General features: G+C 42.0%; 1 protein-coding gene across 4 annotated transcripts in view; it reads right to left on the minus strand.

Annotated features, from left to right (window-relative positions):
* The window catches only part of LOC100769195 (protein HIRA), a 65771-nt gene that overhangs the window by 24118 nt on the left and 17549 nt on the right, over nucleotides 1-24104 (minus strand). For 3 of the 4 annotated variants that reach the window (XM_027413102.2, XM_027413103.2, XM_035444712.1), the window contains 10 exons: nucleotides 23623-23733; nucleotides 22377-22467; nucleotides 20452-20546; nucleotides 13561-13656; nucleotides 12118-12278; nucleotides 8692-8859; nucleotides 6321-6434; nucleotides 3400-3470; nucleotides 2792-2897; nucleotides 144-359 (listed from right to left, as the gene is read on the minus strand). In XM_027413102.2, coding sequence (XP_027268903.1) covers nucleotides 144-359; nucleotides 2792-2897; nucleotides 3400-3470; nucleotides 6321-6434; nucleotides 8692-8859; nucleotides 12118-12278; nucleotides 13561-13656; nucleotides 20452-20546; nucleotides 22377-22467; nucleotides 23623-23733 — 1229 coding nt within the window. The other variant, XM_035444713.1, reaches the window with a different exon arrangement.

Raw genomic sequence — 24104 nt, forward strand, 5'->3', positions numbered from 1 at the left:
TGCCCTTTTCACCACCACTCATGCCCTGGTCCTATCTTTGTACCCTGTGCAGGCCTCCTGTGCCATGTTCCATCTGTTCATTCCCTTTGCCCTGTCTTTGTACATGTGCTAATGTCTTTAGTGTCACTGGACCACGCCCTCACCTTCCTAATATCTTCCAGACTTTCCCCATTGACCACACCCGTGACTGAGGATGCTGAGCTTGTCTCCCTAGCTGTGGCATTCTTCTGGTCCAACTGCTGCTGTTGCTGTCTCCGCTGGTACTTGAGCATTTCAGGGTTCTCAATAACAGCTGTGGAAAGCTGGGCCTCGGTCATGATTGCCAGGCTCTTGCCATAGGTGGACTGGTGAATGCGGCTCTGTAGGAAGCAGGGAGAGGTTTGACACATGGGTGAGTATCAGAGTATCACCATGGCTGCAGTGAACCACCAGCAGGTGCACTACAGTACTGACTCTCCTGGTTCTAAGAGCAGAACGGCCCAAGAGGAGAGCTCACCATCAGTTCCCACTCAACTGCCTATAGCTGACTAGATATATCTGTCAAAATCTCTCATCTCTCACAAGATGTTTACTGTACCTACAGTTGGGAAGATAGTGAGATACTGACAAGAAATCACCTTTTCCATTGACTAGTGCAAAACAATGGATACTGTCTCATCTGAAATGCAGATGTCCAAATTGGTAATTGAGGCTCTTACATCACACCAAGAACCCTAAGCACTCTCACAGAACCAACCTGCTCTCTCTGATCTTGTGGATTATCAGTCACCACAGCAGGAGGTCCTCACACAACTAGCTTTGTATCTCCAGAGCACAAGAGGCTTCTCAGCTTCCCCCCATCATGGTCCTACAAGCAGGATCTCCTCCCAGGCCTAGGCCTTTGTTAATCCTATGCCATAAGGAGCTAGAAAGGAACCTCAGGAGAGGAGGGGCAGCACCTCAGAACACCAAAGTAAACCATGCCAAGAAGTGGATCCACAGAAAGATGTGCAAACAACAGTGCTGTGCCCTGCCTGTCGAGTCCCTAGGAGATAGGGACTAGAGTTAACAGGTGTCCGCCTCATACCAGATGATGTCTAGTCAGTAGGCGGCTCTCTACAACAGGGACTTTGAGAGTAAGTCCTGCAGGACCTGGGTAGCCCCAGGACTCCTGTCTACTCTCTCATATCCAACCTCTGTAATCTCAAGTCAAAATTTGGACCTGAGCCAAGATTTTTCTAGAGTTTCTTAAACACAGGTTCACTGCCAATGATCTGGGAAATGGTAAGAAACACAGGATTCTGCCATACGATCTCACAGTGACTCTCCAAGAGGCATTGAAGGAAGAATCCAATGGTCTTTGATGACAGGGACAATGCAGAATGAAGATTCGAGATCACTCAGAAACTTGTTCCTTTTTTTTTTAAAGAAGAAGAAAAAGAACTGACAGGCTGCCCCCCATTCCAGGCACAGTGCATAAGGTAGAGCTCCACCCCAGGGATTTATATCTCAGTTGAGGGTGGTAGCGTTGCACAATAGATTAATAGTAGCTTATCCCCAGCAACAACATCATTAAGAGGATAGCTGCTGACCTGCTCTGGGCTTCCACAGAGCTCCATTCAGACAAAAGGATATAATACCCCATTAACGGTGGCAAAAGTCTGTCGGCAGAAAGAACAGAACAGTTTCTGTGTCTATGGCAGGTAAAGCAGAGCCTTTCCCAAAGCCTGTACAGAAGTGTAGGGTTGCCCCATGATCTGAGGACAGACACAGGTGAAGGAGCCTGGCTCAAAGGCAGCAGGCCTAGTTCACACATTCACTCTTGTACTAAGGAAAAAATGGTCCTGACAAAGGGCCATGCTATTTTCTTAGGCTTGGTTACCTCACTGATGAAACAGATGAGACCTGCTTTATAAATGTTATTTTATAAAATAACTAGTCCTTTTTTATGGCATCTAGGAAGAAACAGGTTGCAGAGAAACTGAAGGAAGAAAGGAGGGAAAAAATACAAACTAGGAAAAAAGAGGGCACAAGTCAAACACAATGTTAAGAAACAATAATAAACAGATCTCTATTGAATCATTGGCTTATTCCAGTTCCTACTTTTCAATAACTGGATTTGGTTTCTAGGTACAAAGACTGTCTTGGCAAGTTTTCTAACAAGTTTTCAAAAAAAATGGTTCTCCATTCGTGCTCCTCAAGAATACCTTACAGACATTCCTTAAATTACCTTAAAACATAAATCACTAAAGATGGAGCTCAGAGGGTACAGCACATGTGTGAGGCTCTAGGCTCCCCATTATCTATAAGCCTCGCCTGGCATATTTTTGTTTTGTTTTGTTAATTTCTTCATTTTAAACTAGCCTCATTGTAGAGCTCAGGCTGGCCCTGAACTCTCTTTAGTCTCTTTGGGATTAAAGATGTATGCCATTGTACCCAGCAATTGCATGTAGCTTAAATGATAGGCAAAGCCTATATTTGGCCCAGAGCCTGGCACAGCATAAAACAACAGAATGAAGACAGTGACATGAACAAGAACCTCACGGAAGTGACATAAACTCTCTCCCAGAGTAAAACCTCCTTATGGAGACTGCCTATCTCAGTTTAAACAGAGTTGACCTATTTATTCTTTGTTCCAATACTTATTTCTGACATGAGTGTTTATTACTAATTCATTTTTTCATAAAGGATTGAATAATGTATAAAAAGCAAACATGTTAGAATACTCAGTGTGTCTGTATCTTCCATAAGAAGAGAACCCAATTAAAGGGGCCTCAGAGCTACTGTGGCAGCTCATAGGCCACAAACCTACCTTTTCCTCCTCACTCAGGGGGTCTCCAAGTTCATCCTGGGAGAAATCGAGGAATGCCACAGAGCCATCCATGGAACATACCAGGATACCCAACCCGTTCAGAGTCCTGAAAGAGATAGCTGTAAGAAGCCTACGTGGGACAGTGAGCCTGAGATAGTGGTCCACCACATGACTGGACCATCAGAGTGCTCAGAGAACACTGTGAGAGACGCTAGAAACCTAAGGCTCTCTTCTGTGGCCTGGGCATACAGGCAGGCAAAGAGGGATGATAACCACAGCTTTTGGTGCCCTTTAGGGCTAGGCACCAGTGCAAAGAATTGCTTACCTACCAAGTTTTCTAAATGTTTTCAATTCCCATTTTATAAATCTTGAGAAGCATATTTGCTATAAGCCTGCCAGAAACCCAATTTGTCCAAGCAATATTTCCCTCTAACAAACCCTACCTGTGGTGACTCTCACAGCAGCAGGACAGAGCTACTGCTGCCTGCGTACAAACAGTACCTTGGGATCTGCACTGCCAGGGGAAGGAGAACAAGCTGCCTAGCCTTAATATACCCAAGAGGTCTCATATTGTCATAGGCAATATATGCAGTAAGAATCCATCTTACCAGGAAATATCCATGATGGACTTGTCAAAAAGCTCATGGATAACAACCAGAGGCCGTTTCAAACATGTGAGCTATGGGGAGAAAAAGTGTCAAAATTAATGAAGTCACTGAAAACCAGCTCATGCACTCAGCTAAACCATCTTTATGTGCCAGGAGCTTCAGTCACCTCCACTAACATACACAGCATATTCAATTCAATCCAGACACAACAGCCAAAACCAAAGCCTGGCAGAAATTCACACACTAGAAAAGCTACAGTCTGGCGAGGGAACAGCTTTGTACATTCATTCGGCAACAGCAAAAGCAGAGGATCTACAGAGCAGATGAGATGGTCTCAGAAAGAACCCAGCTCACCTTCTTTGGGCACTGAGCTCTGGTCCACATTCCCAAGGCTCCTGTAAATCATCCAGGCTCACCCTGTGTGTCAGATAGCTCACAGACACACACCAATATAAATTGCTCTTGGTCCAAATAGAGTAAACTGTTCAACTTCAAAGAGGGGCTAGAGAGATGGCTTAGCAAGAACCAAGAGCTTGATGCTCTTCCAGAGGACTTGAGTTCAGTTCTAGCACCCACTTCAGGTAGCTCCTGACCATCTGTAACTCCAGCTCCAGGAGATCCAACACCTTCTGGCCACAGTGCACATGTGCTCAAATATGGACACATGAAAGCAAACATACACACACACACACACACACACACACACACACACACACACACACACACACACACACACACATCTAGAGAGGGGGGGGGGTTGCAGAAATGGCTCAGTGATTAAAGCAAATTAATGTCTTACAGAGCATACAAACTCAGTTCCCAGCAGCCACATGGAAGCTAACAATCAACTATGATTTCAGTTCCAGGAGAACACCCTTTCTGGCCTTCACAGGCAACCAGGTACACATATGATACACATACACACACACATTCAAAACTCACACACATAAAATAAAAATAAACAAGTCCTTATTTTAAAAATTGATGAGCTTGTAAATATTTATTTTAGTATTCAAATTAAAGTATATGTGTGTGGCTATCTTTATATTCCACATACCATGAACATGTGAATGAATGTACTGTGAAAACCTTTTGCAGGTGATTATATAATATTCAGCAGGTGCATGTTCACCAGCTACTCATTCTAACATAACCAGTGTCATCTCTCATAACTGACTGACTACTCTGAATACAGGCCCAGAGTCAAGTCCCTTGGATCTGGTAAGGATGCACTTGTACAAACCTAATCCATCAAAGTGCATACTTCTGAGAAAGTCTCTAAATGGACTTACTGACTTTGCATTTTGGCTACCGTAGTTCTGCTTCTGGCTAACTGTTCTTATTAACTGAAGTATGTCACCCCAGGAAATGGTTTTGGTGCTTAAAAGCACCTACTCTGCCTGGCACCTGCAGCCTCATGTGAGGACAAGGAGGAAATACAGCCATCTGAGATTTGAAAGAAAAACTGAATCTGAGCTACCTGGATCCTATACTAATTATCTTGGCCCACCATAATTCTCCTTCCAGAAAACAACAACTTTGTCCACTTCCCATGGAAATCTAGAGTATGTACATCTAACTGGTCGCAGAATTCTATCAAACTTAAGCAATACCCTATATGGCCTGAGATAGGAGAGACACCAGAAGAGCCTGCCATAATCTGCTCACTGTGAACAAAGATCCAGAGTGGGTGTGAAGTGAATGCTACCTGGGTCCCTTTTCCAGCAGCATATTTCTCTGTACAAATTGTAATGTATATAGCCAGGGGGTAACTTCCAAATACATAACCTCAAATATATTCTGTTTTTGAAGAAACAGTTTAATTTTTTTTTAAATGTGTGTGTGGGAGAGAGAGACAGACAGAGACAGAGAGACAGAGAGACAGATACTGACTTTCAGGATGCTGGCATGCACCACAGTCCACAGCAAACGTGGAATTGTCTTGGGTCACAGAACATCAGTCTCTGGTGATAAGAAGTTTAACCTTTCAAAGCCCTAACTTGGAAAACTGACATAGTTCACTGTCAACCCATCACTGAATTTGCCGAGAATCTGCACAATGGACCACACTGAGTTAGGTACAAAGAGGCTTAAAACAGCACCTCCCTCCAGCGCTACTGCTATTTGCTACTGCCTAGCAAGAACAAGACACATAGCCTTAACCAAATAGACAAGTAAATGGACGTACTAACTAACTACATAAAGAAGTCAATACTGGCAGGCCAGGATGACAGGAAGAGCTCAAGGCCAATCTGGGCCTCACAAAAAGACTTCATCTCAACTAAAACAACCTTAGTATCTGTCCACAGGAAAACACATGAACAGTTCATGGTATATTCATACAATTAAATCCTACACAACAATAATAAGAAAAAACTACTGTTAAATATAATACACAAGAATTTCAAAACTCACTATACTAAATGAAACAAACAAACAACAACAAAGTATGCATTGAGCAACTGCATTTACATTGAGTTCAAGAACAGGCCAAACTCATCCATTCATCCATTTGAGAGGCTATTACTGAAGTTGCCTTGCTAAAGGCAGGGATAGGAAGTATTTAAGCTGGTATTGATACTAGAACACACACACATGGCAATTCACTTAATTGTATCTTTCACGTGAACACGCTTTATCTGTTACACGTAGACACAAAGAACTTCTTAGCAGAAAGCAAATACAACATGTCAGCTATGACACTGACAGCTGAAGGCAGTCTAGCTGGGGCTCAGGATGCCCTCTCCTGGCCAGGCCCAAACCCAAATACCAGTGCTTCTTTCTAAATAGCAGGAAAGCCTGCATGTTTCTGAAAGTACCATCAAAAACAATGGGTCTCTCTTTCCTCAAAGTCATCCAGACACACCATCTTCCCAGTCCAGTCCACAGCCTCCCCCTAGAACCAAAGCTCAGGCACTTACCCAGACAGAGAGTGATCGGTCCTTGCTGCCAACAGCACAGCAGCAGTATGGGCAGCTGGGCTTTGTAGAACTCCCATTCTTCTGCTTCTTTTTGAAGATTTTTGGGTTGAATTTCTACAGCCAAACAACCAAGGTTAAAATAAATAATCAAGTACCAATACTTAAGGGTACTGGGTAGTTTTTATCAACTTGAGACAAATTAGACTCTTTTGGGAAGAAGGAATCTCAAGTGAGGAACTGCCTGCATCAGACTGGCCTTTGGGTGTGTCTGTGTGTCCCACATCCACATTAATGATGGACGTGGGAGGGCCCATCCCACTGTGGGCAGTGCCACTCCTGGGCAGGTGGTCGTGGGTTGTATAAGAAAACAAGTTGAGCAAGCCAGAGAAAGCAACCCAGGAAACAGTATTCCTCCCTGATTCCTGCCCTGACTTCCCCCAATGATGGACTATAATCAGGATGTGCGATCCAAATATATCCTGTTCTACCCAAGTTGCTTTTGGTTGTAGTGTTTATTAGAGCAGCAGAAAGTAAACTAGAACACCAAGCATCAGAAACACACCAAATTCCCAGCCCACAGGAGTCCGTCACAGAGACCTCAAACTTGGTACCAAGTATAGACAAGATTCAACCTTGAAAACTACAACAAGGTATTTTGCTAATGATGCAAATGAAATTTCAAGGTCAGAAAATAAATGCATAGAATGGTAAAATGAAGTTTTGAAGAAGTACTACCAAACATTCTATGAAGCCAGCAGACAGGTCAAGGGAATAAGAACTACTGGAACTGACCTTCTCAATTCATCCTAGCCTGGCAGAGTCACCCTTGAGACCTGAGACGTTGAGCTTGCCAAGGGACTTCAGACACCATGGCCTGCTCACACCTCACCTTTTTTTTTTTTTTTTTTTTTTAATGAGAGTTTTGTCTGAATTTGTGCACAACTTGTGTGCCTGTGGAGGCCAGAAGATGGTGTTTGGATCCATGGAACTGGAGTTACGGATGGTTGTGAGCTGCCACATAGGTACTAGGAACTGAACTCTTCCTCTAGAAGAACAGCCAGTGCTTTTAACCACTGACCCGTATATCCAGCCTCTCACTGTATCTCTTAAGAGAGGCCAAAAGGACTGGCAGGAGGTCCTCTTATTTCCTTCTCCCCTCATGTACTTATTTGACTGAGGGACAATGACCTCCTTAACTGCCTACTGGCCTAGAGAGCTGATGCCTTAAGAAAAAAGTGAGAGCTATGCCACCTTCATGGATTAAGAGTAGTAGAGCTCTTAGAATTGAAAAGGATGGCTCCTGAGAGCCTGGTACCAGATGGCATAAAGCAGTTTTCCCTCTTGAGGGCAGGCAGGAATGATCAGAAGAACAGACATTGGACAAGATGGAACATGGAAGGTGTGTGCCCTGGGTTTGACTTGCCACAACCACTGATTATACTACAGGGTCTTACAAAGTCTGTGGGTCCTGGTAAGGCAAGTGTCATTTTCTTACAGAGCTGCTGAGGACCACGTAAGAGAGTGACACAGAACCACTATATTAAATATGAAACAGTAATTTCAAACAATTATCAAGAAGGCCCTAGTGTTAAACAAAATCAAACATGGACTCCCAACAGAAAACAAATTTAAAGAGCTGTATTCCATTTTATTCCTAAAAATTTAAGGTACAGTATATTACACTTATTTATAATCAATTTAAAAAATATGTAATCAAGCTGGGCAGTATTGGCACACAACTTTAACCCCAGCACTCAGGAAGATATTCTCACAAGCCTAGAAGATAAGCAATGGCTCTCTACATGCATAGGCTTAGCCACAACTCAGTGATAGAACACTTGCCTAGCATGCACAAAGCCTGGGCTCCAACACTGAAAGTGACAGCAAAGACTGGATGCACACACCAGTACTCTCAGCACAGGCAGTCAACTACATATCCACTGCTGCTGGGCACAGAAGAAGCACAGCATGTCAAGGGTGCCCAGAACGTTCTTTGTTCACAGGAACTGGGTAAGGGAACACCTATGGGTAGACCTAAAACAGGGCAGTGCTGAGCTACAAAATTCCTAACTAAGATTGATCCACAAGACACTTAACATTTTAGACCTTGGCAAACATAAAACAATCCTACATACATAATCCATTTTACAAAAATAGTCTTAAGATATTCAAGCATGCTTACAATGAACGATGTACCATAATGTAGTGCCTCTCAGAGCCCATCACTCAGTCTACAGGAGACACAGTCTTAGAGAAACTCCTTGGGGAACTTGGCATTCCCTAAGCTCGGAAGGCACATGCAGATCACTGCAGTAGACAACTCTGGATGGTACTGATAGCTGCTAAGATTTTTGAAGTAAGGAACACTCACCACAACAGTCACAGCTTTCCGGTGCCCCACGAAGTCCATGTTGGTCTTCCAGCCCTCTCGTTCGATGATCTGAGCAGTCGGGCCAGAGTTATTCATGGCATGGGCAGATACCAGGTAATGGCCATCAGGTGACCAACTAAGCCGAAGTACATGTGTCGTTCCTCCACACTGTAAAGAACATCTGAGCTTAAAAGCAGCTCAAGAAAAACTCTAGCCTCAAGGATAAAGTGAACTGTGATTTACAAATGTATGTTCTTGGGACACACACCACATTTCTGCCTGAGCTCTAGTTGCTTCATGTGCCAAACCAGGGACATCATCCAGTCTCCATTTAAACAATCTGAAGAAAGACCATTCCTTTAAACCACCAGCTCTGCTTGGGCCAAATCAGTCTGGACATTGGTCTACCACTTCTGTCCAGGCTGTTAGCCCCAGCAAAGAGTATCTACAAAGCATCCTCAGGAAATGCTACAATAAAAAAAGCTCCTACAGACACCCATAAGCTAAACAGGAACCTGTGCCTGTGGCACAGTAGGTGGCAGTAATGTGCTACCCACTCCCTTGAGGGTGTCTCCAACTCTTAAGAGTAGTGAAGACACTTGTGACGGAGAAGAGGTTTGTACAGCCCTTATATACTATAAGGGGCACAGCAGACAGGCACTAGTCCTGGGCTGGCCTGAAGGTTGGAGCGGGTATCCCTTCACAAGATTACTCCTACAAAAATCAAGAACTAGGTCCAAAGCCAAACTCAAGATCAGTCTGGGTCAGCCTTCAAAACCAGAGTTAAGATCTTACTTCATTCATGGTCCCAGAGTAGCAGAGCAGGACACAGCCCAGTAGGTGTACCTCCTTGCCCATCTGTATAGGACAGCTGCAACAGAGGCTTCAGAGCACTGCAGACCTCACTGGCATGCAGGGCCCTCCTACAGTCATTATAGGAATCCAGCTCACAAAAGCCTATGCCTGGTAGTCAAGACCTCTAGAAACCATAAGTGTGATAGCCACATCCACTACACCAGGTAGCTGTGGACAAGGAAGGTGAAATCTGGCCTTAGTCCTAGACCTCCCCCAGCAGCTGGTGTTATTTTAGGGGAAGCTAAATATGGGATTTTATGTTTCTTACTGCAAGTGTCCATGGCCAATAAGCAAACAATTAATTGTCTCTGCAAATATTCATTCCTGTATCCCATGCTTTACCAGGCCTTCTCTGATATAAACCCTCACTTAGGCTATCTCCGTAGTCTGGACACTACCTTCACCAAATATACAATTCACATGAATGTCTGCCTTTCCCATGGGCAATAAACATCAAGGGGAGAAACAACATCACAATTCCTTTCTATTTGCCCATACTAGTACTGCTTTACAAACAAAAGATGTTTAATGTATAGTGAATAACAGTCATCTTTAACTCCGATGCCATATGAAATCAGAATGCAAATAGATAGTAGAGTACTACAGAAGCTACTGCAGCCTGATCTCCCTCCACATGTACAAGCTGTATTTTTTTCCAACAAAGAGGTCAGCTAGCCTACAGAGGGAATGACAATAGACAAAGCAAAAGCACAACCAATAACCTACCAAGAGAGCCTCCTCTACATGGCAATGCCATAAGGTGACTCATTCCCCAAGAAGGGTTTCACCTATGAGTCAGGCACACAGGCTACAAGGACAGCTACAAGGTTCTCTTTAGCTTTAAAAATCTATCAATAAGTACTCTAACAAGACAGAAAATGGTCCCAAGAATTAATCAATGGGACCAAAAAGCTTCTACACAGTAAAGGAAACTATCAGCAAGGCAAAAAGACAGCCTACAGAATGGAAGGAAAATCTCTGCCGCCCATGATTCAAGTAGTATATAACATATCATATACATATATACATATATATAAACTATATAATACATATATTAATATCTAGAATATAAAAGAACTGCAAATGGCTGCTGTAGGAAAGAGCAAATTTTCTTCAGGAGTATAGCCACTGGTAAGGCACCCAGATGCCAGTAAATAACAACAGCCATGTTTATGCAAACAACCCAAATTAAGCTCAAAGGTCTATTTAAAAAAAAAAAAAAAAAGACATGAAAATAAAGGAAGAGGAAGTTAGAAAGAAGGGTTCCAGACAAAGTAGGAGGAAGACAGGTGAGTATGATCAAAACATACATATGTATAAAGCTGTCAAAGATAAATTTTTTTTAAAAAAATGTTTTTAAAAGGAACAGCAAAAATTAAATACCAAAAAAAAAGTAAAACTGCCAATCAATAAATGGGTTAATAAAATGAAAGACCTCCAAAGAAGAATACTTTTAGATATTTTTAAAGTGTTTGCTATCCTTAGCCATATGGAAAACACAAATTAAAACTACTTTGAGATTCTACCTCGCCCCAGTCAGAATGTCTATCATCAAGAACAGAGGCCGTAACAAATGCTGATAAGGATGTGGGAGAAAAGAACCCTTATTCAATGTTGATGGGGGTGCAAATAATGCAGTCATTATAGAAATCAGTACAGTGGTGTCTCAAAAATGTAAAAACTACCAGGTGGTGGTAGCACACGCCTTTAATCCCAGCATTTGGGAGGCAGAGGCAGAGGCAGGTGGAACTCTGTGAGTTTGAGGCCAGCCTGGTCTACAGAGTGAATTCCAGAACAGCTAGGACCATTACACAGAAAAACCCTGTCTTAAAAACAAAAACATACAAAAATAAACAAATAAAATAAAAACTATAACACTATATGATCCAGCTTTACCACTCCTGGGCATGTACCCAACTCTACACCCTACCAAAGAGGCCTGCACATCCATGTATTACTTCATTACTTACTACAGATGTCCAGGAACAAATGTATGGATAATGAAAATATGGTAGACTTACACAAAGAGGAACTTTACTCAGCTATACAGAAAAAGCAAATTCTGAAACTTGCAAAAAAAATTAATAGATCTGGAAATTATTCTATTAAGCAAGGTAATCTAAACTCAGAAAAATATTGCATGTTCTCTCTTAGACATGGATCCTAGCTGAGAGAGAGAGAGAGAGAGAGAGAGAGAGAGAGAGAGAGAGAGAGAGAGAGAATATAGGTCATGAAACTACAAAAGGGACCACAAAATGGAAAAGAGCTGTTAAGAAAGTAGAATACTCAACAAAACACAAAACATGGGAGCAGAAAGGAGGCTACCAGAAATAGAAGGATACAAGAAAGGGCATGAAAATTAGGGAGGAGGTAAGAGGAAAATCAACATATAATATTTTTTATTCCAAAGCTGGCAATTGAACAGGAAAGATTTTTATCACTTAACTCATAAAACTAAAGCTCAGACCCCTAGACTGCATGCACCCACATGGACAGAACCATGGCTAGCTCCTTGTCTGTTCAAGAAGTACAGCAGGGGCTGAGGCCAAGTTCTGAACTGTCTCCAGTTACCTCATCAAAAGGCTTGGTAATGCTGGTCTCTAGCTGCCAGTCTAGCGTTCTCCATACCTTCAAGCTTCGATCATCAGCTTGAGAGGCAATGTATTTACCAACAGGGTCCCAAGTCAACCCTTTCACCAAGCCAGAATGACCTCTCAGAGTTGCAAGAATTTCTATGAAGCACAAAAAAAAAAAAAAAAAAAATTAAGACAATAAAATATGAGCAGGCATTTTTAATCTATAAGAAAAATAACATTACATAGGAAACATAAGTTTTGATGACCCATAGAACAAACCTGAGGGGGCCTGAGTAGTCTATCTTAACCAGTCCCCACCCCCAAATGCAAGCAGAATAACCCCATATTTCACCTCCACAAAGGCAAAAGCAAACTGAATGACTGCATCAAGCAGGCCAGCATGAGCTGACACTTACTGGGGTTGCACATGCCCCAAAAGAACACAATGAGGTACCAGAGGTAGCCACAGCTGCCAATTCTGACCCCATATCTTATCTGCAGCAGGCACAGATATTTGTAACCTGGAAGGCACCTCAAGCAATTGTGATGTGCACCTCCTGGACAGCCCCAGAGGCAGCAGGTCTATAAGTTCAAAGGGGGTCTTTTAAGTGAGTTAAAAAATTGTGCTGAAGACACAGTGTGCCCAAGAGCACCTCATTTAGATCTGTAGCCAATGCTATACCACTCTAAAACTGACCCTCTTAAGGATGAAACATGTGTCCCCACACATACTGGTAATAGCTTTCAGAAGGAATTAAAATGCCTTGAATCCACTCAATAGATGATGTGTTTTATCTTACGGTAAAAATGGGCTCTAGAACAATGTGGAATATGCAGTCCTGGCTGTCCTGGAACTCCCTTTGTAGACCAGGATGACCTCATACTACATCCCCCCACCACCTCTGCCTCCTAAAAGCTGGGATTAAAGGCATTCACCACACTCCCAGCTGTGACAAATATTTTACTAATTGTAAACTATGAAACTACAAAAATTGCACATCATCTCATAATTTTAAATAAATACAAGGAATAAGAAAAGTTACTCTCTTGCAAAACTGTTTGTGATAGCCTGTGTGCATCTGTTGGATGGTTTCACAGCCATAGTAACTGTGTGAGGTGAGGTAGAAAGTACCAACAGTGTGTGGAGTGCCAGCAATTTCTCAATGCCAGTTGCCCACATGCCACCTTCATGAATTCTGAAACACTCAAGCTAATACTCAGCTGGTTTTTTTCTTTAGCATAGATCTCTTTTTAAACATTAAACAAATATAGTTGATAAGGCATAACAAAACTGGCTGACAAAACAGACAAATCCTTGACCACTTAATTTTCTGTGCTCCATTTCCCCATCCCCACTCTGCTCTACAAACAGACAGGCATTACTGTTAGCAAAGCCCTTTTCTGCTGTTAACCAGTAAGGGGGGAACCCCAGACAGACCTGGGAACTTCACAGCATTCCAAATGACGACAGTGTTATCCACGCTGCATGAGGCTAGCCAGGCGTCGTGGGGAGACCATGCTACGTCCATCACATCTGGAAGAAGACAGATCACTTGGGTGATGGTGGGGTCTTAGCAGCAGCCTTTTCTGTAGGCCAGGTCAACTAACCCTGGGGTTTCCAGGCACGGGAACTCTCAGCCTAAGACTATAACAACTACTTTTATTTTGCCAATCTGGAAAAGATAACTACTTAACATTTTTCAGGGGGCACTGAATTTCATGCAATAAATTGACCACATTGTTTACAACTGAGGACACAGCCTGTGAGGAGAACTTCTAGAACTTCCTGCTTCTGTGACCTCAAAGCTGCTCTTTGGCTTGCTAACTTGCTTCTACAGTCATAGCTGGGCCTTCTCTGGGACCTTTTCAGCACTAGATGAGACAGTGTGAAGCACGGCACACAGTGAAATCAAGAGCATGTGACTATGTGAATGTCATGAAGGCCTGTCCCACTACTAATCTACAGGGAATATCCTTTCCCTATTGAACACCAACAGAAACAAGTGACATTTGTTTTTTTACTTTCCTTGCGCTCCTTTCCTTCCTTTCCTTCTGGGTTGTTGAGATAAGGTCTCACATAGCTCAGGATGGCCTAGATACATAGCCACAGATGCCATGACCTTTGAATTCCTGACCACTTTGCCTCCACCTCCCAAGTGCTGGGATTATGAGTATGAGCTGTCATATCAGCTTATTAACACTCATTTCTTTGTGGCTCAGTTTTCTTGCCTGTAAAATAATGGTTTGCTTTAATCTTACCTTCCTAAGAATACTGTAATGATGTGAAAAGTTGCAGTAGTATAGTACCAGGTACTTCAAAACACTGACAACAGTCACCCATGTTTGTGCCAATGACCATTTTTTTTTTTAAGATTTTATTTATTATGTATTCAACATTCTGCTTCCATGTATATCTGCACAACAGAAGAGGGCACCTGATCCCATAACAGATGGTTGTGAGCCACCATGTGGTTGCTGGGAATTGAACTCAGGACCTCTGGAAGAGCAGCCTGGGCTCTTAACCTCTGAGCCATCTCTCCAGCCCAGCCAATGACCATTCTTATCTTGCCCTGGTGTAAGGAATGTGTTCCCACATATTTTCCTAATACCAATGCCTAGTACAGTTAATTGCCACCTAGTCCTTTCCATGCAGAAATTGTTTTAAGACAGGAGAAAAATATTCAAAGTTTCTCTTGCAATTTTTTCTAGATGTTTTAACCTTCAGTGACAGCCTGATGGACTTCCCTTCATTGTACTGTGTTTGAAAGATCACAATTCATATATACCAACATGCTTCATTTCATACTCTGCCTAGGACATCTTCACAGCTTCCTTTGTTTTACTCTATAGTCTATACAGAAATCATTCATTACTATAAATAGACCTAAATTAATACTGAACATTAACTTCCAAAGTCGGGTTGTTTTGTTGAGATAAGATCTTACATCTGTAACCCATGCTAGTCTTCAACACAATATGCTGCTAGGATGACAGATGTCTGTCACTGCCCATGGATCTGTAGGCTACTTTTCAAAGTCCTCTATGAACCAGGCATAGTGTGTACCAACCTGGGCTAAACATCAAGACCCTGTCTCAAGATAAAGAAAAGGAGACTTCTGTGCCTTTATGTTTCTACACACATCTATTTCAAAACTCCCTAATTAGCAATGAAGATTGTGACTATTTTTCCTTCTAATTTATTAGTTATCCTTTTTCAGTATAAGCCTTAATTAGATTACTACTAAAAGGAAATCATTTATCTAAAGTCTTAATTTGCTCATGTATTATGATTGTCTACTGGGAAATCATTCTGAGCAGTGGATATTAACATAACTCACTTCAGTTGATGAAGAGAACAAGAGCTTACAGTTCTATAGAAATGGACACATAAGCTCCAGTGTTTCTCTAAATGCCAAATCTATAGCAGAAAAGATTTTGTCAGGAGCCAGGCATGGTAGTATACCCCCTTAACCCCAGCATTCAGGAGGCAGAGGCAGGCAGATTTCTGAGTTCAAAGCCAGCCTGGTCTACTAATGATGTGGTCAAATGAAACCAGAAATCCGATACTATATCATCTATTTAGTCCTGATACTGATCTTAATAAAATAGTCTGTCACACTATTTTATCATCTATCATACTTTCTTCTATCCCTGCTAACCTTGATACATGCTGTATTTATTGAGGCTCTACATTAACTTCATAAACTGCTTAATGGCTACTGTAAGACATGTGAAGAGAATCCATTCCCTTTTTGAAAAGTGAATAGTCCAGTGTGATATACAAAGTTCTTTAATACAGTGTTGTTTTATCCAAAGCTTACAGTGTATCAACCGCTGACACTGCAAATGTTCTCAGCTATAACAATATTATCCACTAGCCATTCTGACATCTAAGTCTAGCCTCTCAGAGAATCCACACCTGTAATAACTTTCTCTGAACTCCAGATTTAGAGTTTGTCTTTAAACTGTATATACCACGCCTTTCCATCTGGCTAAGATCAACAAGCCTGAGTTTCCACCCCTGACCCCACCCCTTATGATGGAATTTCTGGTCACTATTCCCACTATCATTCTAGCAATTCCAAGAAGACGATTCTTCCAACACACTTAAAACTCCTCCTACCCCTTGGTTTCTACCACAGTCATGCCAAGAAACCTTCCAAGACAGATAAGTCAAATACCTTTGATCTTGATTCCAAACTTCCAACTCCAGTCAGCAACACCATTCCATTATCAACTCTAACAGCAGTCCAGGTGGCCTCCCAAGAATGCATTCCTTCTACCAGTTTACCCTCCTTTATCCACTTTCACTGGTTCCCAACAGGTCAGCCTGGTTCAATCAGCTCCATTCTCTGTCTTTCTTGAGCACCTCCAACAGGTTTCAACCTGATGCCACCAACAAAACCTACAACTGCCGAAACCCACCAATGGCTTCCCTGTTAAGTCCCCTTCCTACTGGGAAAGGTTCGCAGACTCACAGGAATGAACACACAAACTTTCTTAACTCATCCTCTCTTGATCTCAAACCTTCATTCTGTCTCTTACTTGTGTTCAGAACTCCTACTTCCCAATTCTTACCAGCGCATGCACAACCAACCTCTGAAACCTTCCTCCTCTCAAACAGACATCTCTGAATTCTGGGAAGGACACCCTTTCCATTGTTCAGGATGAATATGGAACATGGACATCCTCTACGTGTTCAGTATACCATGATCTCTCAATTCTTCTATATATCTCAGAATTTCTGTTAGATACACCAGGAACTCCTCTGATCACTTCCAAGTGAGGACCCAGCACTGCCTCTCACCTACATCAGCCCCCCTTTGAAGTTTTCCCCAGGGTCTCCTTTAGCCTGGCCATGAGAGAATGCCACAGGCTTCAAATTCTCACTGCAAAACCTCCTGACCTTGCTGTTTCAAACACTCAGACAAAAGCTCTCAGAGTGGTCTCAAAGCCCCAACCCCCGAAGCTCCAACCTGCTCCCTCAGTCACCACTAGTGGCTCCCTGAACACCCCAAGCACAAGTTCACACCCCATGATGTCTGCTCTAGCTGTTCTCTCTACCAGCCACGTGCCTGTTCTCTCACCTCTCCCTTCAGAGGTCACCAAAATCACAAAAACATCTTCCCGTCCTCACTAGTTCCTAGTACTTGCCAACTGTTTCCATGGTTTTATCCCTGGTGCTCATCACATTTCTTACTACATCACTAGCTTACTGTCCCCTCCTTTTTAGTCTTTTTCCTGCATGACGATTAAACCTTGTGCATACCACATAACCAGTGTGCTATATCCCTAGCACTTTTGATTTTGAGACAGGATCTCACTAAATTACCTAGGCTGAACTTGAAATCTGACCCTCCTGCCTCAACCTCCTAAGGAGCAGATTACAGGTACACACTGCTAAGGTCTACCTAAATCTGACCTTTTTAACAGCAGTCCTTGAGGGAAGCACAGGGCCCAGAACATAACATGTGATCAATTAACTGTTACATGGATGAGTAATCATGTTGAGAATAAACAATGTGTTTTATTTAGTTTATTTATGAATTATGCATCTCCCAAGAAAGACTGTGAAGCCAAGCAGAGTGGTTCAAACCTATTATCCCAATATTCAGGAAGCTGAGGCAGGAGGCTTATGAACTTGAGGCCAGCCTTGGAGATACAGCAAGTTCTAGATAGCATTGGTGAGAGTTTGCCTTATGCTTTAAAGAAAGTTTGTGATGACAATGTACACCTGTTATCCTATTCAACTATTTAGGAATTAAAGTTGGACTACTTGCGCCTATGAGATCAGGACAAGATTCAATTTCTTTTAAAAAGAGAGGACAAAAAGAAAGAGGGACACCTGGAGTTGTAGTTCAGGAACGGGTGCCTGTCTAATATGTAAGACTCTGAGTCAATGCCCAGCACTGTAAAACGTTTTAAAAATAAGTCTACAGTTTAAGTCAGAGATATCATATATTTCTCGGTAATATTAATCCTGGGCATACACAATTTTTTGTTTGGTTTTTTTTTTAATCTTATTGGGCATGAGATATTCTGCTTGGCTATTACTAATAAAAGGTACATGTTTTCACGTGAGGGAACTGGATGACTTTCTTTAGCAGCTCTAAGAGTTTTTGACGCTCGATATGACATGACGTTTCACTTCCTTCTGCTTTCTAGCATGCCCACCCTCTTCTGATTTCTACATACCTGTACTGCTGGCCTCCAGAGCAAAATACACAGCTGAACTTATCCCATCTATTCTTAAAAGAGACTTAGCCTTAATCATGAACTGTAATATCTACCTATTTGTTCTTTTTATTATTATTATTATTATTATTATTATTATTATTATTATTATTATTATGTATACAACATTCTGCTTCCATGTATGTCTCTGAACACCAGAAGAGGGCAACAGATCTCATTACAGATGGTTGTGAGCCACCATGTGGTTGCTGGGAATTGAACTCAGGACCTTTGGAAGAGCAGGCAGTGCTCGTAACCACTGAGCCATCTCTCCAGCACCCCCCCCCTTTTTTTTTTAAAGATAGGGTCTCACTATGAAGCTCTGGCTGTTCTGGAACTCACCACATAGACCAGACTTGCCTCCAACTACCAGAGACACACACGCCTGCCTCTGCCTCCAGAGTGCTGAGGTTGAAGGTCTGCTACACCATGCCTAGCTTTCTACTGTTTTGTTTTGTTTTTTTAAGACAGAGTCTGTCTATGCACTGCCAGCTGACCTCAAGCTCACAGCCCTCAGGCTGCAGCGTCCTGAATGCTGAGAATAACAAGGATGTGTCACTGAACTCAGTTTGGCATTACAGACACAGGATTTCATCATGTTAAAGAAAAAGCACTCTGTGAGCACCTTTTTAAAGGCATAATTATTAGAGACTAATGACTAATTAGCTAATATTCTTGTTAGAATACCTATGGTGACAATGTAGCATAAGTCAATTTAAATCTACTAGTAGGTTATAATAGATTTCCATCTACCCAAAATACTTCTACATGGATCAAATTTAATTATTATAAGTAACTTTTTGAATATTGTATTCTTTAGTATTGCTATTGATGCTTCTATTTTTATTTGGGTTATTTTGTTTCACTGGTATTTTCTATTACATTTTGGAAATCAAGCATTTTATCTCCCTTTGAAGAATAAATATTTCTATGTTCCGCACAATGTTTCTCAAAAACTTAAAATAATATATCAATAAGCAAATTAGAGCTGGAACTACTGGGCAGGCCAATAATCCCAGCAACTTGAGAGACTAAGGCAGGAGGACAGTAAATTCAAGGCTGGCCTGAATTTAGTGAGTTCAAGCCCAGCCTGAGTAGGCTAGGGAATACAGCATGAGGGAGTATGTGTGAGGCCCTAGGTCACAGAACTGTCAGATACACCTCTCTCATGTTTCAATGCTCTTAGCAACTTGCATCTTTCACAAATCACTTGTGTTGCTCCCTGTTGTAACTGTGAAGACCAGCTATGGTTTTAAAAACTAAAACTAAAATAAAAAGCCTCCACCTTGATACTCACACCCAAGCCAGTCTTGTCTTTTCTGCTGCCCACAGTGCCTGCTGGGCTGGACCACAGCCTTCTTCAAAGAAGTCAGAATTGTGCACCTGTGGGCCATGACATTTGGCACCTAAAGTGCACAAGCTCTACAGTGCTACCAATCTGCTGAACGAAGACCAATCCTCCTCCTCTTCAGCTTGAAAACATAAAATGTGACTCTTTCCAAACTAAACCTATTTAAACCATTTTATAAACATATTCAAAGTCAAGTTAAGAAAGTTTCCAATAGGACCAGTGAGATTGCTCAATGGGCAAAGTTATTTTGCTATCAAGCCTGACAATCTAACTTTGATCTCCAGAACCAACATGGTAGAACAAGAGAACAACTCAGGCAAATTGTCCTCTCACCTCTACACGTTTATGGTGGTGTATGAGCTCACACACACAAACTTATGTACACATGTATGTAAAACAAACTTTCCAATGGGCACCTACAGGCCTGTTTCTCAGGAATAAATCAAATGTGCTTACGAACTTAGTGATCCAAGAGTAAGGGTGCTCCTGCAGAATAAGCAACAGAGACTGGGAACTATATGTTAAACACATATACTTACATGCTATGAGTGTGTGTTGGTAATTAAATGCAGGTGGAGGCATGTGGTAGAGCCAGTGACTGCATAAATCTTAAGGTACAAGTGATGATAAGGAAATCCCAGATAGAACATTAAGGACCAAAGAGTAGCAAAGGGACATATAGGTGCTAATGATTATCTAAGGCAACTACTAGGGACTCACTCACCCCAACAAGTAGTTACTTACCACCTGAATGATTCCGAAGGATGGAGACACACCGCCATTGCTCCACGTTGGCAAGCTTACCACTGGAGCCAAACACAGTGCTGGGCCCAATATACCTGTGTGAAAGAAGCATGAGACATGCACTCATGGAGTGTTCCAGGTGCTTTTCAAGGATGTTCCCTGTAGCAAAGCTTATCATAGCAAACAGAAAAAGCAAAACCAGATAGTAGCTAAAAGAACCAGGTTGTTATACAAAAGTTGTGGCACAGGTGGTAACATGACCAATCATGTTTTTGAAAAATGCTACTCAGCCACTGTAAATCTTGAACAGGAAATATTTCAAGACAGACTAAGTGAAAGAAGCAGACCACAGGACATCATCTGAAATATGATCCTATTACACAGAGTGAAAAATACATGTAACATACATTCTACACATGGAATAGAGGAAAGGAATACATACTAGAAAAAAACAAAACCTTAACCATGGCTTTCTTTAGGTGGTGGGACTACTGTAACAAGAGATTTTTATCTTTTACATTTCAAAATTGTATAGTAAATGCTATTTATAATTGTTATTTAAGATAGGAACAAATAAATAATTAACTAAATAAATACGCAGGCATGGTGATGCCTACCGGCAATCTCAGCACTCAGGAGGTAGAGACAGTAGTATCAGAAATTCAAGGTCATCCAAGGGCATGGGCTACACAAGACTCTTGTCTTTAAAAAAATAATAATAATCCAACCTGGTCTACAGAGCTAGTTCCAGAACAGCCAGAGCTGTTACACAAAGAAACCCTGTCTCAAAAAACAATAAATAAATAAATAAATAAATAAATAAATAAATAAATAAAATGATAATTCTAGCACTTGGGAGGCAGAGGCAAGCAGATCTCTGTGTTTGAGGCCAGCCTGATCTACAGAGTGAGTTTCAGGACAGCCACAGCTACACAGAAAAACCCTGTCTCAAAAAACAAAAAACAAAACAAAACAAAAAAAAAGAATATCAACTGCATTTTCATTTGAAGACAAGGTCTTACTCACTATGTTACCCAGAATAATTTCAAACTCCTGGTTTCAAGCCAGTCCCTCCTGAGTAGCTGGGTCCACAGGTAGGAGCCACTATGCCTGGCTCAAGAAAAAATAGTATTTTTAAGTCACTTGATAATGGATTAATACCCTGACTTAACAAGTAAGGAAGAAAAATCCCAAGAGCATGACGCCTTCAGTTCAAGTATAAAAGAGGACACCCATGTCCAGAGCCTCTATGAATGTCCTTGCTTTTACAGAGCTGCACTTACCCAGACAGTTCCAAGGCAGTCAAGTGGGCACAAGAAGACAGCATGAATCCGCTGTCAAAGCCAAGGCCATGGTTACTCTGGCTAAACAATGATGCCAGGTCTGGGACATAGCCTGAGTAGCTCAGAGTCACATGGAAAGTTTATTGTGGGACATAATACCAGGACCTGCTCTGCTCAGAGATAAACAGAAGATTCCCTCAGATGATCCTTAGCTCATTTTGGGTGCAGAGCAGGAGGTGCCGGAAAGGCAAGGCTACCACAAAATGAAACAAAGAAAGTGGGCTCTGGATTCCCAGTCTCAATTCCATCGAATTTTTAGCCACATTTGTATGTGAGGGTCCCACGTAAAATTTTATTTGAATAAGGAAGACGAAGCCAGATTTCAACAGCTTTGTAAGGATTAACCCTTCCTTCTCAGCTAAATCTTGTGTTCCTCCAAGAAAGAGGGCAGCTGGCCAGGCCCACAGGCAGAATGGAAGCCTTCCCAATTCATTCATCAGGCTTCATCCACTTCTGACCTATGGGAACTCCTTGCTACTTATAATGCTGGGACTTCTATGCCAGGATGGGAAAGGTGACTTTGATAAAGACCAGCAAAGAAGCGTCTAAAAATTAAATGTGAAAAAGGAAAATGATGCTTACGTAGCCCGCTTCCACACCATAATCAGTTTGTCATCTCCCCCAGAAGCTAAATACATCCCACTGTTTGACCACCGCACACAGTTCACACATGCTGGGAAGAAAAAAAAAAAATAAGATGATGAAAATCCAATAGGTACGTGCATTTATATTACACAGAATCTGCAAGAAGTAAAAGGCTTATAAAACTACCTACTCTATTTATAGCATCTACTGTTTAGGAGTCCCAGAGAAACAATTCAGTTAACGCTACTAATCTTGTGTTATAACAATGACCAGAATAGTCTAAGGGGAAAATATACATACTCTGAAAACAGTGCCAAATGAAACAGACAGCAGGAGGCTTATTTCTATGAACAGCAATAAACTTCATTATTTCCAAAGGATTGCTTATTGATGAGATGAATTAAATAGGGATTATTCTCAAAATCAAACATGTACTAGGAAGGCCAAGATGCCTTTTTTCCAAGCTGCTGCTGGGTAGAACATATACCTCTGAATAACCTCAATTTTCCAGCGCCAGACCTTTTAAATTTGGATTTTCCAAACTTGTCAGCACAGAGGCTGACTGATTCTGTATGTAGTTAAACAAAGTCCAACAGAAGTCCCCCAGACTTCTGCTATGTTAGAGCCTCCAGAAGTGCTCAATCTTCAGGAGATATGAAATAGGATGGGCTCTAACAAAGTTGAAGCCAATGCATGGTCTGTGAGCAACTTATGCTCTAGACCCAGTGACTCTGAGAGGCTTGTTGGGAGGGTAAGAACACACAACACAGAAGAAGGGACTAATATCCAAACATAGTAACTGTCAATGGGACTAAGGCATTTCATACAACAGGGAAAGAAAACATGAAATTGTTCCAGTTTAAAGGGTCCTGGCAGAGAGACTCTTACTGACACAGCATCAATCTGAGACATCTGGTGAGCTGTCTCTTTATGTCCCTTCCCCAGAACTCTACTGTGTCCAGGTCGCTGGCCCCAAAGCCCCATGGAATCAGGCAGTAACGACTCATGAGCAGGAAATCACCAGAGGTACCTGCAGACTGTCCAAAGATGGTTCTGTGGGCGGGCCGAGTCTTCTGCCGAATAACTCACCCAGGTGTGCAGCCAACATCTGTGCCTTCAGACAGCAGGCCGAGGGGAGTTAACGCCGCACGCACGGGGCCTTATCTTTCTAATTACAAACACATGTGCTAACCTTGGGCACTCTGCCAACACGCAAAGCCTGCAAAGGGCCACTCTGTAATACCTAAGTGATTGTCCATCTGGCAAAGCATCTTGGGAATATTTTCATCCTTCTCGTCATCCTCCTGGAGGACTGGAGACATATTCCAGATCACAACCTTCCCAGAATCCTGCCCTGGAATGAAGGAGCAAAAAAAGCTCAATATGCAAAGAGTGGAAATTTGATATTGATAACATTAACTACAAAAAATGCTCATTTATTTCTATAAATCATACTTGACTAGATCTAAGCAGACTTATCTTGATTTAGTAATGTAAATGACACAAAGGGTGAAGAAAAAAACAAGGACCTGCAGGGACCCAAAAGAGAGGGGACTTAATAGTAGCTGAGGCCAGCCTGAAAAGAATACTGACTGAACTACAAATTAGGAGGGACAGAGTCCCTGTCTGGCCTTTGAGGTTCTCATTCCTATTCAGAACACACAGACTCCTCATCTACAAAACAAAGAAGGAGAAAAGTCACTGTCCAGGCCCCTTTCAGGTCTG

Source organism: Cricetulus griseus, chromosome 4 (assembly GCF_003668045.3).
Source record: "Cricetulus griseus strain 17A/GY chromosome 4, alternate assembly CriGri-PICRH-1.0, whole genome shotgun sequence".
In the NCBI taxonomy this organism is placed as follows: domain Eukaryota; kingdom Metazoa; phylum Chordata; class Mammalia; order Rodentia; family Cricetidae; genus Cricetulus; species Cricetulus griseus.